The sequence below is a fragment of the Trichomycterus rosablanca genome, chromosome 4, assembly GCF_030014385.1.
Source record: "Trichomycterus rosablanca isolate fTriRos1 chromosome 4, fTriRos1.hap1, whole genome shotgun sequence".
NCBI classification, from domain to species: domain Eukaryota; kingdom Metazoa; phylum Chordata; class Actinopteri; order Siluriformes; family Trichomycteridae; genus Trichomycterus; species Trichomycterus rosablanca.
In genome coordinates, this window is record NC_085991.1 from 23,143,214 (window position 1) to 23,161,834 (window position 18,621).

General features: G+C 39.2%; 1 protein-coding gene across 1 annotated transcript in view; it reads right to left on the minus strand.

The window, feature by feature from the left end:
- Nucleotides 1-18,621, minus strand: part of cacnb2a (calcium channel, voltage-dependent, beta 2a) — a 135,313-nt gene that overhangs the window by 8,578 nt on the left and 108,114 nt on the right. Inside the window, exons 7-12 of the mRNA XM_062993529.1 lie at nucleotides 15,658-15,797; nucleotides 9,115-9,195; nucleotides 8,277-8,335; nucleotides 7,504-7,613; nucleotides 2,700-2,851; nucleotides 950-1,045 (exon numbers count right to left, since the gene is read on the minus strand). Of these exons, the coding sequence (XP_062849599.1) occupies nucleotides 950-1,045; nucleotides 2,700-2,851; nucleotides 7,504-7,613; nucleotides 8,277-8,335; nucleotides 9,115-9,195; nucleotides 15,658-15,797 (638 nt within the window). The remainder of the gene's footprint in view (nucleotides 1-949; nucleotides 1,046-2,699; nucleotides 2,852-7,503; nucleotides 7,614-8,276; nucleotides 8,336-9,114; nucleotides 9,196-15,657; nucleotides 15,798-18,621) is intronic.

Below are 18,621 nucleotides of genomic sequence, written 5' to 3' on the forward strand. Positions count from 1 at the left end.
TCACTCTTGCATTATTGTAAAGAGACTAGAATCTATTTGGAATAGTCATTTATGTCACGGCAAAAGTGAGGGCTTATTGGGTTTGATAGGCATTGGTTGTAGGGGAACAACCAATCAACACCCCAGCAAAAAGATGATTATATGATAAAAAATGAATTACATCAGTACGTAGTTTAACATACCCACTATGTCACAGTTGATGAGTGCTCAACTCCCCATTACTTACTAAATTTGTTGCCTGATTTTTTTTCTCTATTTTATTTATAGATGTGCCCCCCCTCCGTTTCTCCCAATTTTTAGCGTAGCCAATTAGTCTTCCATTGCTGGGGACCCCGATCCTGTCCGAGGCGGGTACATTTCCCTGACACACGCTCTTACCAACGATACTGGTGATGGACCAGTCTCGCACATGAAGAGTCACACTGATCTAGTGTTTCTCCACTTCTGTACAAGCGCTTTGGGCTACTTACTTGGGTCCACCCCCTTTTTAGTCCGGTCTTTACCCAACCAACAATTATATCTGCTGTTGGCACTGCCAACTGTGCCTGCTAGGGGGCGCCCAGCCAACCAGTAGCGGAGCTGAGATTTAAACTTAGAATCCCGGCGCTTGTGTGCTTGCCCAATATCAGACTGTGCCACCCAAGCTGTTGTCTTTTAATTTTTTGTTTAACATGTAAATAACATGTTTGTAATCACCTTCAGTAAACACCATAGACCAAAGGATGATTTTGAACACACTCCACTGTAGTGTAGCATTAGTGAGCTCATTTTTAATAATTATAAATTGAAGTGTTTTTAAAGTCTGGTGACAATAATAATGAGTCACCTGTACCCAGACTATATTAAACCCTAGCTTGTCCAATGAGCATGCCAACAAGTGAGCCAGTTAAAAAAAAACAGTCCACAATGAAATAACTAAATGTGTTTAATTCTGTGTGTCCATACTCACTGTGGGACATTGAGCCAGTTTGTCTGCTGCCACCATCTGCACATTCAGGTGTTTGGCCTGAGACTTTCCTCGAGATTTAATTAATCTCTGCAACACCTGAAAACACACAACCATACATGTGTACTTACAAACTCATTACAGTGATTGCTCAACAACACACACCAGCCTCAACACTTGGGCTTATCTGGGTTTGATTTCAGATTCCTGGGTCATGACTTCATGTTTTAGCCTAAAATAATATTGATGCCTCACTTATCTGGGTTTGATTTTAGATACCTGGGTGTTGACTTTATGTTTAAGCTTTTAAGGTATTTTCAGTTGCACACACACATACACCGATCAGCCATAACATTAAAACCACCTCCTTGTTTCTACACTCACTGTTTATTTTGTCAGCTCCACTTACCATATAGTTGCACTTTGTAGTTCTACAATTACTGACTGTAGTCCATCTATTTCTCTACCTTTTTAGCCTGCTTTTACCCTGTTCTTCAATGGTCAGGACTCCCACAGGACCACCACAGAACAGGTATTATTTAGGTGGTGGATGATTCACAGCACTGCAGAGACAATGACATGGTGGTGGTGTGTTAGTGTGTGTTGTGCTGGTATGAGTGGATCAGACACAGCAGCGCTGCTGGAGTTTTTAAATACCGTGTCCACTCACTGTCCACTCTATTAGATACTCCTACCTAGTTGGTCCACCTTGTAGATGTAAAGTCAGAGACGATCGCTCATCTCACAGGATGCTGTCCATGGGGCGCTGTTGGCTGGATATTTTTGGTTGGTGGACTATTCTTAGACCAACAGGGACAGTGAGGTGTTTAAATAATACCTGCTCTGTGGTGGTCCTGTGGGGGTCCTGACCTTTGAAGAACAGCATGAAAGGGGGCTAACAAAGCATGCAGAGTAACAGATGGACTACAGTCAGTAATTGTAAAACTACAAAGTGCTTCTATATGGTAAGTGGAGCTGATAAAATGCACAGTGAGTTTAGAAACAAAGAGGTGGTTTTAATGGTATGCCTAATCGGTGTATAGTCATTGACTATTTTCTTTTGACCTAAGCAGTTCTGTGAGTGACAACACATTAAACAAGCATAATGCATGTGCCAATTTACTTACTGGTTGCTATTATAACAATAATTAAACATTTAATGATCTGCTCAACTATTTGGTTGAGCTTACTTTAAGTCTAAATAAGCTGTATTTAAATAATTTTGTTTGGGCCATATTTACTCCTTGATTAAACTAAAAAATATAGATAGACGGTTTAAAGAAAACAGCCATTCTAACCTATATGTGACTTGACTTATTCATTTTTAAATTCCCTATTACAATTCCTTTGCTGATAGCATCACCCCCATGCTGGCCATGGAGGGCCATAGGCTAGCACCCTCTCCCTTAGGTATGTGTAAGTATGCCAGACGCTGTTTAAACCAACCAGGGGTAGATTGTCACAGAGCAGAGAGCTTTACTGCATCCAGAGTCACACTATGCTCAATATGTCTTTCACTTCTCGTGCTTGTGCCTCAGCCAGACAGCAGATGTCTGGAGAAAGTTAGTGAAACCTTATCTGACCCCCTCCCTCAGACACAGCCAATTGCAGCTGTTAAGTGCCTGGCCAGGTCAGCAGCAGCTCCATATGTGTGAGACTAAATAACGTCTATTCTTCTTCTATGTCAGACTTAAAGAGGCAATAAAATGCAGGTATAATAGTGGGTGACAGTAAGTGTTGTATTTTTGTGTACCTTTGGTGAGGAGATCTTAACGTAGACGATGATTGGTGCAAGCGAGGTCTTGCCCAGTTGGGATGGATGGTTTATCGTATCAGCATCCAGAACCACCAGCTGTAATGTGCGTGCCAGCTCAAAGATCCTCTCAATCTCACTCTGTACCTCAGCTAACACACAAACACACACAGACAGACTTCAGTACAACACGCTTACCTCCCTTTCATTCAGAAAGCACTCACATCTCAGTAAAGGTGCTTTACAGAAATGTCTATTTTTAGTTAAACTGCATAATTAAGCTGTATTAAGTAAAATGTTAAAATTCGCAGCTTTGTGAATAAGCATGTGTGCATAGGGTGTGTTTGCATGAGTGCGCTTAGTGGTGATTGTACAAAAGATTGCCAGGAGTGCAATCAGGAGGTCACGCTGCAAGGAATGTCTTTGATCTTAATCACGGCTCACTAATCAAGCCAAACTAACAATCATAACGAGCTTCCTGCTAGCTTTATCTCACGGTTACACACACTTTCTAAGGTCATGTACCCTCCTCATGAATCCCGTCTCAATAGTCTCAAGTGATAAATGGCAGTATTAGTTCTATGGCATGTATTAGCTATAAATTATATCTTATAGTCAAAGCTCTAATTAGGCATAGCTTATATAGGTTATAGCTTTAATAGCAGAAGCTTTAATCAGGCATTAATCTTATTTGAAAGGACACCCTCATCAGCATGAATTTAATATATATAATTTAGGTCAAAAGAAAGAACTAAGGCAATACAGTGTCTCAATACAGTTTCAGCCTAATTTAGTGGATTACAGTTGGTCAATTATTGTAAAACAATTTGAAAAAATTTAAATAAAACAAAGTAGCAATTACAACCCCAAATCAAAAAAAGTTGGGACAGCATGGAAAGTGCAAACAATAAAAACACAGAGTTTCTTACATTTACTTTGACTTTTATTTGATTGCAGACAGGATGAACCTGAGATATTTCATGTTTTATCTGCTCAACTTCATTTCATTTATTAATAAACATCCATTCCTGCATTTCAGGCCAGCAACACATTTCAACAAAAAGTTGGGAGAGTAAAGCATTTACCACTTTGTAATGTTGCCATTCCTTTTTACCACACCGAGGATACCAAGAGATTTAATGTTTCAGCTTTTATTTTGTCCCATTCTTCCTGCGAACACGTCTTAAGTTGTGCATGCTGATTCATCTGACCACAATACACGTTTCCACTGTGTGATGGTCCATCCTAGATGCCTCCGAGCCCAGAGAAGTCGACGCCGCTTCTGGACATGGTTAACACAATGCTGCTTTTTTGCACAGTAAAGTTTATTTGTGCATGTAACTCCGTATTGTAGTGCTTGACAAAGGTTTGCCAAAGTAATCCCTCACCCATGTGGTTATATCAGCTATTGTTGAGTGGCGGTTCTTGATGCGGTGCCGTCTGAGGGATCAAAGATCATGGGCATTCAGCTTAAGCTTGCGCCCTTGGCTTTTACGCACTTAAATTCCTCCTGTTTTCTTAAATCGTTTAATGATATTATGCACTGTAGAGGGAGAAATATGCAAATCCCTTCGAATCTTTCTTTGAGGTAAATTGTTTTTAAACATTTCAATACTTTTCTCACGCATTTGTTGACAAATTGGAGATCCTCTGATCATCTTTGCTCATCAAAGACTATCATTATTTAGTTTTTTCACCCCATTACTGCCCCGTCCCAACTTTTTTTTGGAATGTGTTGCAAGCCTGAAATGCAGGAATGGAGGTATATTAACAAATAAGATCAAGTTGAGCAGACAAAACATGAAATATCTTGGGTTTGAACTGTCTGCAATCAAATTAAAGTCAAAGTAAATGTAAGGAACTGTATTTTTATTTTATTTGCATTTTCCATACTGTCCCAACTTTTTCTGATTAAGGGTTGTATTTTAACACACACACACACAAGACAATTTTTGTCTCTCCAGTTAACCTGACTGCATGTCTTTGAACTGTGGGAGGAAACCAGAGCACCCAGACGAAACCCACACATGGAGAACATACTAACTCACACACAGAATGGACCTGGACAGCTTCACCTGGGAATCAAACCCAGAACCTTCTTTCTGTAAGGAGACATTGAGCCACCGTGCCACTCTGTGTGTGTGGTGGTGGTGGTTGGGAAGGTATGGGGGTTTACCAGGTGTAGCCCAATACCTGCTACAATTGAAAATTAACCATTTAGTCAAGGAAGCTTGTCCAAGGTAAAACAATACTGTGGCTAATAGCCACAAACAAAAAAAGGATAACAAGAAAATAAAAGGGCGGCCAAAATAACAGAAACACAAAAACATCCAGAGCCTGAGGGGGGATAGGGGATAGAAAAGGGATAGCGCACAAAAGAAAACTAGCTGCTCAGAACACCTGCCAGAACCAAATTCTATTGAAAAAGAGATAAGAAAGGAAACTAAGAACAAGAAGACAATGCATGAGCAGCACCCCATCGCACCAGCTGGCGCAGTCTACGCCTAGTGTGTCCAAACGTGGGCCTTTTCCTGAAAAAAGCTCTTCGTCCAGGGTGGTTTCCTCATGATGCCTGAAAAAATATTTGCCAGAAAGATATAATGGAGTGCTGGTCTTATTTACCATGCAGAAAACCAAACTGCAGGTCAGTTAAGAGTGGTGGAACATCCAACATGTCAATTATCTGCACTAGGGCTAAAACGATTCCTCGAGAAACTCGAGTAATTCGATTACTAAAAATGCTAATTTTTCGCATCTGGGCATCGTTTAATCCATACAACTATATACAGCTCACTGTGTTTTGCACGGACGAATTTTACTTTTGCACAACGCGTTCACGCTGTGGGCAGGTGACGTGAAGAAGCTGAGGGCTGCGTCTGAAATCATATACTTAATCAGCACTTAACAGTACTTAAACCGTACAGTTCAATGAATACTATGTATTTGGACATTCTTCTGCAATTTTGGGTTTTGCCTCAAAAAAACGTGTTTCAGACGTCAGCCCACAAGTTCTCTCTGGGCTTGAAGTCAGGGGATTGGGCTGGTCACTCTATTACCTCAATCTTGTTTGTCTGTAACCAAGATGTTTTGGGTCATTGTCATGTTGAAACACCATTTTAAGGACATTTCTTCTTCTTCATAGGGCAACATGATCTCCTCAAGTATTCTGATATATTTAAACTGTTTTGTACCACCATGCTTTACTGTCTTCACAGTGTACTGTGGCTTGAATTCAGTGCTCAAGGGTCGTCTGACATACTGTCTATGGCCACTAGACCCAAAAGGAACAAGTTTGCTTTCACCAGTCCACAAAATGTTGAGCCATTTCTCTTTGGAACAGTCAATGTGTTCCTTGGCAAATGTTAACCCATTCAGGACACGTCTTTATCTTAACAAAGGGACTTTGCAGGAGTTCTTGCTGGTAAATTGGCTTCACTTAATCATCTTCTGTACTTACTGGTAACTCCAGATGTTCCTTGATCTTTCTGGAGGTGATCACTGGCTGAGCCTTTGCTATTTTGACTATTCTTCGATCCATTTGAACAGTAGTTCCACGCTTCCTTCTGCGTCTTTCAGGTTTTGGTTTTCACTTTGAGGCATTTGAGATCATTTTAGCTGAGCAGCCAATAATTTGTTGCACTTCTCTGTATGTTTTTTCCCTCTACAATCAACTTTTTAATCAAAGTACGCTGTTCATCAGAACAATGTCTGAAACAACCCATTTTACCCAGTATTTCAAAAAGAAATGCGCTATGACCAACCTGTGCAACATTTGCCACCCTCCTACCTTAAATAAAGGCCAAAATTGACACCCGTTCTTCTGCAGAATGAATGACTTCACCAATTGAACTCCTCACTGCTATTATTTTGAACAAGCCCCTTTCAATCAATGCTTCGATTACTCAGAATGAGTGGCATGCATGTCTTAATTGTTGGGTTTGTTTTGTTTTCATTACTCTACTACACTTTCAAGTAAATTTTTTGCTATGTAGAAATAGCATTTCTACTGAAAACAGTGATTTATCAGGTTAATGGTGTTGGACTGCTATTTTTTTGAACACCACTGTACAAGCACACAAACGCCAAATCTACCTCATCTGACAGATACAATCCTGACAGAACTTTTTTGCCTTCTACAAATGCCACAAAGCCTCCCAACAAAACATTAAAGGTTTATGTTCTGTGTGAGCTGTAGCTAAAACTTTTAGTTCTGAAAGTCGCACAAATTAGAGGCTTATATTTATGTATTATTGCTTATTATTATTTATGCCTTGGTTTTAGCTTGCCTGGAATAATTGATAGAATACTCGATTACAAAAATAATCGATAGCTGCAGCCCTAATCTGCACCCCCATGCACCCTCTGGCAGTCATACTTGACAAGGCAGAAGGACATAAATCCATAACGTAGCGTTTTCAGCTGCATTTGTAGAAGCAGTAACAAACCTCCTTCATACCTTAATAAATGGAACAAATCTTTATAAAGAATGCTTTAACATCCCACCACAAGTCAAACATGGATTAAAGCTGTTCCAGAAGTGAAGACTAATATTTTCTATCTTTAGAATTGAGATTTTCTTGGTTCATATTTTTCTGTCCATCACCTGTAACTATTTTTCATATTGACCTATTTCATGTGTTTTTTTGGTCATAAATTATACCTGTAACATACAATTGTGGCCACAATATTTATACCACTTAATGTTTATGCAAATGTATTCACACTAATGGGTACCATATCCAAACAAAATAAATATAAGCACTAGTACACACATGCAGAGCATGAGGAAAACTAATAGACTTACCCAGATTGGAGCGTGTGTTAGATCGTTCAATGATGGCATGTTTACTGGGGTTATTCAGGACAGAACGCTTGGCCAGAGAAATATCCGCCGTCACTCGAGTGATTGATATTCTATGACGAAGGAGAAAAAATGAGAAAATGCACATGCCAAGTGAGGACATTTAGAAAGTTGACTTCCCACAAATAATTCAATGGGAGGAAATAACGTGACACTGTCATATATCTTACAGTACCATTCATGCAGAAGTAAACCAAGAGAAAAAATGACTACCCAGAACTCCAGCCATTCATTTCCTGGCATGCATTCCAGGCCTCAATATATCAGCCCCTAACTTTAAAACTATTTATAATTTTTTATTGCGCTCATACGTTCACATGTAGATGTATTTATGTAGACATCATCTACCACGTCTATAATAGACTACACAATTTGCCTTAAACTCTGATTTATACTATAGAAGTCAAACTGAGTGTCATGCTTTGTTCTTTTTAACCCACATACAGAGCTGAGGGTGTCCTGTATTGGGATCTGGGTTGTCCTGCTTTGGGAGGAGGCATCAGTCCCCTTCTGGGAAAACATTCGGGCCAGGAGAAGGCGCAGGCATGCAGGCCAGCTTTGTGCTTATGGTCCAGCATGGCCAATTAAGGCAATGAGACAAGACTATTTAAAGTAGCTCAGCACACATGCTAATACATAAACTAGCCCAAAGTAAGGCCGATGAGGACAGGAGCTTTTAGAAAAAATGACAAAGAGGAGCCTTGGGAATGTCTTACCTCCCCTCAAATCTATGCTTCAGGAAGTCAAATAATGCTTTCTGCATCATGTCTGTTACCTATAAAACATAAACATAAGACTTACAGGATAGTACATAACTTTAAACACTACATCACAATAGTTACATTACATTAGTTCTAGTTGTGGTGGGTCTGAATGATTGGCAGACACACACATTCACACACACTTTCATACTTAGGGCAATTTTATTAATTCCAGTTAGCCTGATTGCATGTCTTTGGATTTGGGAAACCTGAGCATCTGAAGGAAACCTATGTGGACATAGGGAGAACATGCAAACTCCACACAGAAAAGACCAGAGAAGTGGGGAAATGGGGGACTAACTCCATATTACCACCCATGGTTTTGTAATAAGATGTCCAACAAGCTCATGGTCAGGTGTCCACATACTTTTGGCCACTTTTGGCAGATATGTGATACTACTATTATTTTTGTTTCTAATCTGGTTCAACTCTATTAAGACACTTTTAAGATCTTTTAAAATCCTTGTCAGTGTCAACAGTTAAACAGCTGACCTTTTTTACAGACAGTATTTTGGACATCCGGATGCATAAATGAAACAGTATTTTTGTAAGCTATAGATGTTCCAAGCAGTCTTGGTTAATGTATAATTTCTGTGTTTTAAAAGTTTTATAAGTATTTTAGTATATAGCATTTTAAGTATTTTTAAAATAAGTGTCACTCATAAAGAACATGTAAACATTGTTGGGGTGAAAATCAACAATTCCATAGAATTACTGGAAAGATCTGTGCAAGAGAGCTAATTCTGTTAAGATTTATGATGACTGATTTACTGGCATTGTTGAAGAATCTGACCTCATAGCCCTTGAGTGAGGGTCCCACCAGAACCACAGGCCTCATGGAAGGCACCACGTCATACGGAGGGATGTGCTCGGTCTGTAGAGTGCGGGAAAATTTACGTCAATCTCTCGTTCCCACACGCTCCATGTGCCAACTACATCACATACCACACTTATACACAGATTGAATTCAAGAAGTATTCAGACACCTTGTTATTGATTTAATTTTAAACAGATTTAATTGGCATTTTATGCAATTTTTTCTTATGTCTGCTCAAACTGGGTAACCATATAAGAAATACCTTTGTCATTAGGGTATGAAATAAGCCCAGCGATCACTCTGAGCTATGAATGCCCTTCAGAGATGGAAGGACTAGTTACACAAACACCCATTGCGGCAGCACTTCATAAATCAGGCCTATTTAGCAGGCAGGACACAAGCTACTGTTGAGTACTGTTGAGGCATATGACAACCCACTTGTAAATTGAAAAACAGCATCAATTAAAATTGTTGAGAAAACAGACCCTGCACATCACCTTGCTAATTCCATCTCTAATGTGTAACATGGTGGTGGCAGCTTTATGCTATGTGGGTCTCCATGGAATGGACAGAGGGAATGGAAAGAATTGAGGGACAAATGAATGTAGCCAAATACAGGAATGCGCTTGAAGGGCTTTGGGCTATCAATTAAAAGGTTGAAAGTTCAAATCTTAGCTCTACCACGTTGCCACTGTTGGGCCCTTGAGCAAGGCCCTTTACCCTCTCTGCTCCAGGGGCGCAGTCCAATGGCTGACCCTGCACTCTGACCCCAGCTTCCAAATGAGCTGGCATATGCAAAAAAAGAATTTTGTTGAACTGTACACCTGTATATGTATATATACAAATAAAGGCATTCTGTTTTATTTAACATAGAAATGAACCGAAGAATACAGCCAAAACAACACTGGAGTGGCTTTAGGGCTAGACTCTGAATGTCCTTGAGTGGCCCAGCTAAAGCCCAGACTTGAACCGGATTGAACAACTGTTCAGAGCTTGAGAAGCATAAGACAATTTGACATGAATATTGGGATAAACTGCCTCAATCCAGATGTGCAAGGTTTGTACAGGTGTATCCAAGAAGACTTGCAGCTGTAATTGTCACCAAAGGGGCTTTTACAAAGCATTAAACAAACTTTTTGTAAAAAAATTGGTTTTAGTTTAGGGATTTTTAATAAATTTTCAAAAAATATATAATGGGTTGATGGGTTAACATGGCAATTATATCAAAGCACAGTAAAGTGTGCAAAAATGGTCTCAATACTTTCTGAATTCACTGTTCACAACATACAATACACAACATACAACATACACCAATGATTATCAATCCCAATCTATTTCAGCCCACAGTTGTATGTTTGCCTAATTCCAAACAAACTGTTTGCTTTTTAATTAGCTTTTTAATTAGCTTCAGTGTTGAATCACAGTAAAATGGCTCAGTAATGGTTCTGTTGTCAGGACGTTATTAGCCAGATGTCTGAGAAAGCATAGCTGGCCACAGGAACAATTAAACTCTTCCCTGATCTGAGTGACACTAACCAGTTTTAAGCATCTGTAAGGTCATGTAATAATAGGGTATTGAGTGCAGTCCTTTATGGATGTAAAGCTGCCCTTATTTAAGGCTGAACAGACACTGTAGTGTCATAGGTAATACAGTTGCGACTAAAAATATTCAACCCTCTCTCCTTCAAACAGTATCAAGAAAAAAAAGTCTCTAAACAGAGAAAGAATATTTATTAATATGTAAAAGCAATTTTTATACGTCGACATAATTTAGAGTTTAAAGAAAAAATGTCTAGTTCTCTGCTTCTGGCACCTGTCTTGTGGAATCTTCACCCATTACTCTTTTTATATATATATATTTTTTCTTTATGCATTTTCTCCCCTTTTTCTCCCTTTTTAGCGCGTCCAACTGCCCGATTGCATCATGCTTCCTCTCCAACAATGCCGATCCCTGCTCTGATTGAGGAGAACGAAGCTAACCCACGCCCCCTCCAAAACATGGGCAGCATGCCGTATGCATCTTATCACCTACACTTTGACGAGTGCAGTGCAGCTCAGCGTTGTGTACGAAGAGACACACCCTGAGAGCACTCTTTTTTCATCTCTGTGCAGGCACCATCAATCAGCCAGCAGAGATTTTCGTAATTGCACCAGTTATGAGAGAGAGACCCCATCCGGCTTAGTCCTGCCTATTTCTGAACAACAGGCCAATCGTTGTTCATGTGGCCGCTCAGCCTTAGCCGGCAGGCAGAGCTGAGATTCAATACGATGTATTCGAGATCCCAGCTCTGGTTCCAGCATGTGTTTTTACCGATGCGCCACCTGAGCGGCCATTCACCCATTATTCTTATGTGAAAGCTTTAAGCTCATAGTGGTGTGATGAATTTCGATCTGCAACTGCTTACTTTAAATCCATCCAAAGATTTTCTATGGGATATAAACCTGGATATTCCAGGACGGATCCCCAAAGTCTTGCTGAAAAGTCCAGTTATCATCAAGGTTCAGTTCCACTACAAACAGCATAACATGCCATGGTATTTTTGTGAATCCATGATGCCGGTCAAGATTGCCAGTTTCTGCAGCAGAAAAACATCCCCACATCATCGCTGATGATGCTTCCTCTCCACCAATGCCGATCCCCACTCTGATTGAGGAGAACGAAACTAACCCACGTTAACTCCGACACGTGGGCAGCAGCCGTATACATTTTGTCACCTACATTTTGACGAGTGCAATGCGGATCAGCACTGTGTACAGAGAGACACACCCTGACAGCACACTTTTCCCGTCTCTGTGCAGGCGCCATCAATCAGCCAGCAGAGGTCATAATTGCATTAGTTATGAGAGACTCCCTATCCGGCTTTTTATTGTCCCACCCTTATCTGAACAACAGGCCAATCACTGTTCATGTGGCTGCTCAGCCCACGATGTATTCGAGATCGAAGCTCTGGTTCCAGCGTGTGTTTTTACCGCTGCGCCACCTGAGCAACACGAAGACAAAGATTTCTAAACCTAATTCATTTGACAATTGGGTTTAATTTCTGCTCTATATCAGAAAATATCTGCAAGGAAGTTTGTGACTTCAAGCTCAAGCACACTTGGGATTTGCAGCAGGACAATGGGCCGAATCACACAAGCAAGTCCACCTCTGAATGACTCAAAAGAAACCAAATCAAGGTTTTTAAGTGGCCTGACTCATCGAGTTGCTGTGGCAAGATTTCAAATGGGCAGTTCTTGCTTGAAAACCCTGCAATGTAGCCAGATAAAACAAGCCTACAAATATTTTCTACAGTGATGTAAAATACTCATCACAAGTTAGTTGTAGCTTGCACAACCATTTATTAGGTTTGGCGGGGGGGGGATTCAGAGGGCAATTACTTCCTTACAGCGTGGTATAGGTGATTTGATTAAATCTTCAACAAATGAAACAAAGCTGCATTTTGTGTTTATTAGTGTTAAAATTAGCTGGAAGACAAACATTTAAATGTGTTAAAATGGCAAAAATAGAAGAAATTTGGAAGGGGCTAGTACATTCACAGCACTGTAGTATATCCAGTTGTTCATGAACAGTGTGTCTGAGACCACTGAGCCAATTCTAGTATTGAGATTGAAAACCACTAATGTATCCATGTAGCGAAAGACAATATTTATAAATAAAGTTTTTCACATAAGGGGTAAAAAAGATTGGTGATTACATGCAACAAGGTTTATTTTACTGAAAATTCTCCCACAAGGCACTAGTCATACTTGTCAAAATAGGCTGCTTGTTGCATTTAACCACTACACACTTTTTTTCTCCCCTAAAGTTCAGTCATAAAGTCAGACAAAACAATATATCAGTATTTAGCAGGAGCCACACACATAAGCCAAACTTCTGTTGGCCAGCAAGTTTGATTTATGCACATGTGCCTCACAGTAGGATAAACAATGAAGCAATAACTCTACATGTCATTAATATTTGAGTTTACAGAGGAAAGCTTGCATTGACATTGATACAGATGTTCTGAAAATACATTTTTCAGATGTGTATTACTGTTCTTAGAGCATGTCTGCTCCTGTAATACTATTCTACATGTAATTTTGCTTCATTGTTAAAATCCAACAGTGAGGGTAAAGAGTCCTTATACTTTAGCAACACAGTTGACAACAACACACATTTACTAAAACAGATAGCAGTAGCAAGAACACATTAAATATTTAACACAAGCAATACAGATAGATGTGTTAGTCAAGCAGAAAAGCAAGAATAAAACACCAAGAATATAAAGCACATATGTGACAGCACACAAATCTTAATGTACCATCCATTCTTCTACAAACCCTATTTCCAGGAAAGTTGGAATGTATTGTAAAACCCAGTAAAAAGAAGAATTTGTGATTTGTTAATTATTTTGATTCTTTATTTAACTGAAACTAGTAGAAAGAGAAGATTTTCAATGTTTTTAATCACCTTAATTGTATTTTGTAAATTTAATCACATTTAGAATTTGATGCCTGCAACATACTCCTAAAGAGTTGGGACAGAGGGATGTTTTGCCCTGTGTTCCATCACCTTTTCTATTAATAAGACTTTTTAATGGTTTGAGAGCTAAGAACAGAAATTGTTGCAGTTTTGCACATTGAATTTTTCTTTATTCTTGCTTGATACAAGACTTCAGCTGCTAAACACTCCATGGTTACCAGAGTCTCCTCCTCATTTACAATGCAAGACAGCCCTACACAGACCAAAACGTCTCATGATTCCCTGAACCTTTTCACAATATTATAAACAGGAGATGGTAAAAGACAACATTATCTGCAAACTGCATTTAGAAATGTTTTATTTGAACTTATTCTCTCCTGATGTTTGGCACAAAGTAGTGAGCCACAACCCATCATTGCTTGTAAAGACTGATCCTTTAGTGGATCCTCCTTTTACACCCAATTATAAGTCCCTTACCTGTAACCTGTAATTTACCTGAATGTGGAACTCTGTAACTTGAATATTTTATAAACTTTTTACTTTTGCACACTCTTTGGAGTGTGTTGCAGGCATTAATCTCTAAATGTGTTTCTATTCACACAATACAGTAATGTAGATCAGTAACACTGGAAATCATTCCTTTCTACTTAAATCAGTTAAATAGTCAAAAGAATTAACACATCACAGATTCTTTGTTATTGCTTTTTAAAGCATCCCATTTTTGTGGATGGGGATGTACTTCTAAATTGAAAGGCTAAAAACATTAGATTGAGATTAGATTGATTAGCTTTTTTATTATTACATGTTCATTATCTACACAAATGCAAAAGCTGTCCCACAAGGCTCTGATACAGGCCTTTTTTATATATAAGCTATGCCTAACAGACTAGTAGGGAAGAGGAACTAGTATATGCTTTAAAAACCTCCAGATTGGACAACTGCAACATGTCTCAGGCTGGCTAAAAAGCTTTGGCTAGTTGGAAATGCACTTTTTTCAGCATCTCACAACTAGGTGAGTTCATAGAGATGAACTTTGCTTGTAGCCAATCTGTTGCTCTGTACACTTTATCAACAACGTGGACAACATGTATTAATCAAAAGCGACCCCAGAGGACACCCCTCTTTCCCAGACCAGATGTTGTTTGGTTGATGGACTATTCTCAGTCCTGCAATATCTCACTCACTTACTCACTTTTTTAGCCGTTTATCCATATTAGGGTCGCGGGGGGTGCTGGAGCCTATCCCAGCTTTTCAATGGGCGCAAGGCACACAGTAACACCCTGGACGGGGCGCCAGTCCATAGCAGGGCAGACACACATACACACACACATACACTGTTCAGACACAATCCAGTTTCTCCAATTAAACTAACCTGTTTTTGAGCTGTGGGAGGAAACCAGAGCTCCCGGAAGAAACCCACACAGACACGGGGAGAACATGCAAACTCTACACAGAAAGGACCCGGAACACCCCGCCTTGGGATCGAACCTAGGACCTTCTTGCTGTAAAGCGACAGTGCTATCCACCGAGCCACCCCCTGCAATATCTGGGCTATATAATATATGACATGGTAATGTCTGTTGATCTGGTATGAATGTTTCAGGTGCAGCAGTGTTGGTATTTGATAAAGAGGCCAGTATGCTTAAAATACTGTTTATATACTGGGGCAATTTATAGATGTGTTATATATAGTGGAAATAAAACAACACAACAGAAAACACACAAGCAAGTTATACTAGCAGCTGAACTTACCGACTTCTGCTTCTGTTTAGCTGAGGAAAGGAGACGAGATTGGAGAAGGATGCCAGAAAAGAAATAATAAGGGTTATTGCAAAAGTAAAAGAAAGAAGAGAGCAGCAGAGGAGGAAACCATAGAGAGAAATTATAATTTTAGAAAGAAAAACATAAAATAACATTTTGGGTTAAGACCAGGAGGCATGCACATGGCTTTCGCGTGAACATACAGACAGAGACGTTGCGTGGATAGAGCCATGGACTCATACTGTGCGGTGCCGGAAAGAAATGCAGCGAAAATAAGGTCCAATCTCTGTGGTTACCTTCTTAAAAAATGGCATTCGTTTCTCCCGGGCTAAAGGGGATATAACTTGGTTTGGGCTGGATTTAGGAGAACGCTGATGAGGAGGAGGAGGGGGATCAGGCTCCTCAATCTCTAAACCTGCAGCGTCTATGTCCACGGCTATACACAGATATATAAACACAGTTATACTGTATAGGGAGCTCAATTCAAAATAAACTGGAAAACATACAAGGACATATCTGACATGAGTGCTCATTAAACTAAACACATAAGACCATGAATGAAAAACACACAGTGGTATGAAACAAACATTTTACATATTAAAAAGTGCATATCGATTATGCAAAGATTTTAAGAGTCACTTTAAAGTTTGCACAGTGACAATATGTCACAGGATATTCTAAGGATCTAAAGACTTTTTGGAAGAGTTAAGAACAAAGCTGTTTGAATATGATTGTCTGAAAAGGGCCAAATCCATTTTTGAGGGTTTAGGACAACAACTTGGGTGTTCATCTGGTTAGGGTACTTGACTGTTAGTCAGAAAGTTGCTGTTTTAGGTCCCACCAAGTCGCCAATGTTGGGAACTTGAACAAGCCTATACGGAAATGTAATATATGACATATATGCCCCTATATCAATAATAGTTTTTCCACATATGTTACATGTAAGGTGATATATTATTATAACATACATGTATTCTCTGGATATGTGTAATATATGTAGATATAAGTTTATAACATATATGTACAGTACTAGCCATAATAAAAAGTGTGTATGTATATATACTAAATATATCTATAGGATACATTTTTATATGGTATTATATGTTGTATCCATATATGTTAGCATAAATATTTAATTTATATGAGGATATATTTATATAAAAACAACTTAGTTCAGTGTAAACCCCAGACCTTGCAACACAAAAATATATTTAAAAATGCACCCAATAAAACACATTTAATGCTTCTAAATGTTTTTATTTCAGTGTTGCCACTCCCACATCTTGGGATTTGGGGGATCAGGATTTGGGGGTTTTGCCAAGTAATTTGGGGATTTTTACTAAAAATTTGCATGTAATTTTATGCTCTACAGTCATAAATAAGGAAAGACAAAGCGTACTACTACTAAATAATAAGCTGTAAATTGAAAACAATAAATTGGACATTTCTACTAGTGGTGGTAAATTCGGTTAATTTTATGGACTCGGGTTAATCTGAGTCACTTAGTAATGTGATCCGGTTCACTTGAGTCAGTTGAGTCACTTGATTCACTGACATTCTGATTGCGACTTATTTACTGCATGAAAATGCATCCAAATATCACTTGTCTTCTGTGCACTCATCGTCTGTAAATAAATCCTTCTCTCTTAATTCTCTTGGCACCTCACACTTCTCTTGTCAGTGACAAGTTGACACTTTTTTCTAAGTGGAATCTTGATCATACGGGAGAGGGGGGTGGACTCACCTACCAATCAGATGGGTATATTAATGGGTCAAGGGTTTAAAATTACCATGGGGGCTATGATACTCCTTAAGTGGTACAGTACTAAAGTAGCCTGTAAGCATTTGCATTTTAATAATAATGTAACTATATTTTGTTGTTTTGCTTACAAGAAAATATGCTGCATTACTAATCTATACCTCTACTACTGATGATAATAATAATAGCATGTGCATAAAATCAGCCACATAACGAACACCAGTGTGTTTAACTGCTTGTTTACTGGAATATTTTACTTATTACTTAGATTTACGGACTGGAGTAAAGTCGGTTCAGCCAAATCATCTGAGTCTGCGGTGTTTCGGTGAGCCTGCTCACCCGCCTTGTGTACTTAGCAGCCAGTCAGAGGACTCATAGGATCGGGGTTAATTGAGATTTCGGACTCGTGATTCCTGATTCAGTACAAAGATTCGAATCATGAACCCGGGTGATTCAGGAACCGCCCAGCTCTAATTTCTACACCTACCATTCATTTACTTCTTTACTTACTTATATTGGATGAGAGCATGCTGATATGTCTGTTGTCATATATCTGTGCATTTTACTTCATTTTTTTGGTAATTGTAGTGATAGATTGCAGGAATAAATCTGTCAATCGTCAGAAACAATTAATGTTGTTACTGGACTTTCGGAGTCCTAATTAGACAGGACACTCTGGGTTTAAAAGACATTAATAGTTTTTTTCTTAATTGCAATTTGTAATTAATACTGATAATGATCCCTCTTTTTCTTTGTCAGTTAACTCAGGATTTTTGTTTTTGTGAATAATTGTGAAAATATGTTATATAAGTCCCTAACCCTAACCCTAAACCTCAATTACTTGCCTTAGCAATGCATTAGGTCATATGTATCTATATGTACAATTGTTGCTAACTGATGTAAATGTACATCAACAACACATCCACAAAGTCACACAAGATCCCATTACTGCTTACGGTAGTGCAACAAGTTGGTAGACAACTGTTTTTGGACTAAGGCAAAATGAGTGTTGGATAGCTTTGTAACAAACTGGATTGTGATCTTACCCAAATTTCCTTTGGTGTAGGATTTTAAAACTACATTACTTATTTACACCACTAAATTTTTTCTATTTTATTTATGAATTTTTTAAATTTTCTCATTTTCTGCCAATTTAGTGTAGTCAATTTGTCTTCCGCTGCTGGGGGACCCCTGGTTGCAGTCGAGGTGGGTGTATTGCTACTCACGCCTCCTCCGACCCGAGCACAGCCACCAGCAGAATACTTTCTTACCCATGCACTCTGCACACGCACCTCTCTATCTGCTAATCAGGGTCCTTACACAGCGTTTGAAGACCCCACCCAAATAGTCTGGTCATCCCGCCCTATCAAAAATGTGTCTGCTGCAGGCACTGCCAATTATGCTCGCTAGTTTGCGCCCAGCCGACCGGTGGCAACGCCGAGTTTTGAACCGAGGAGTTTAGAATCTCTGCGCTGGTGTGCTAGTGAAATATCCCGCTGAG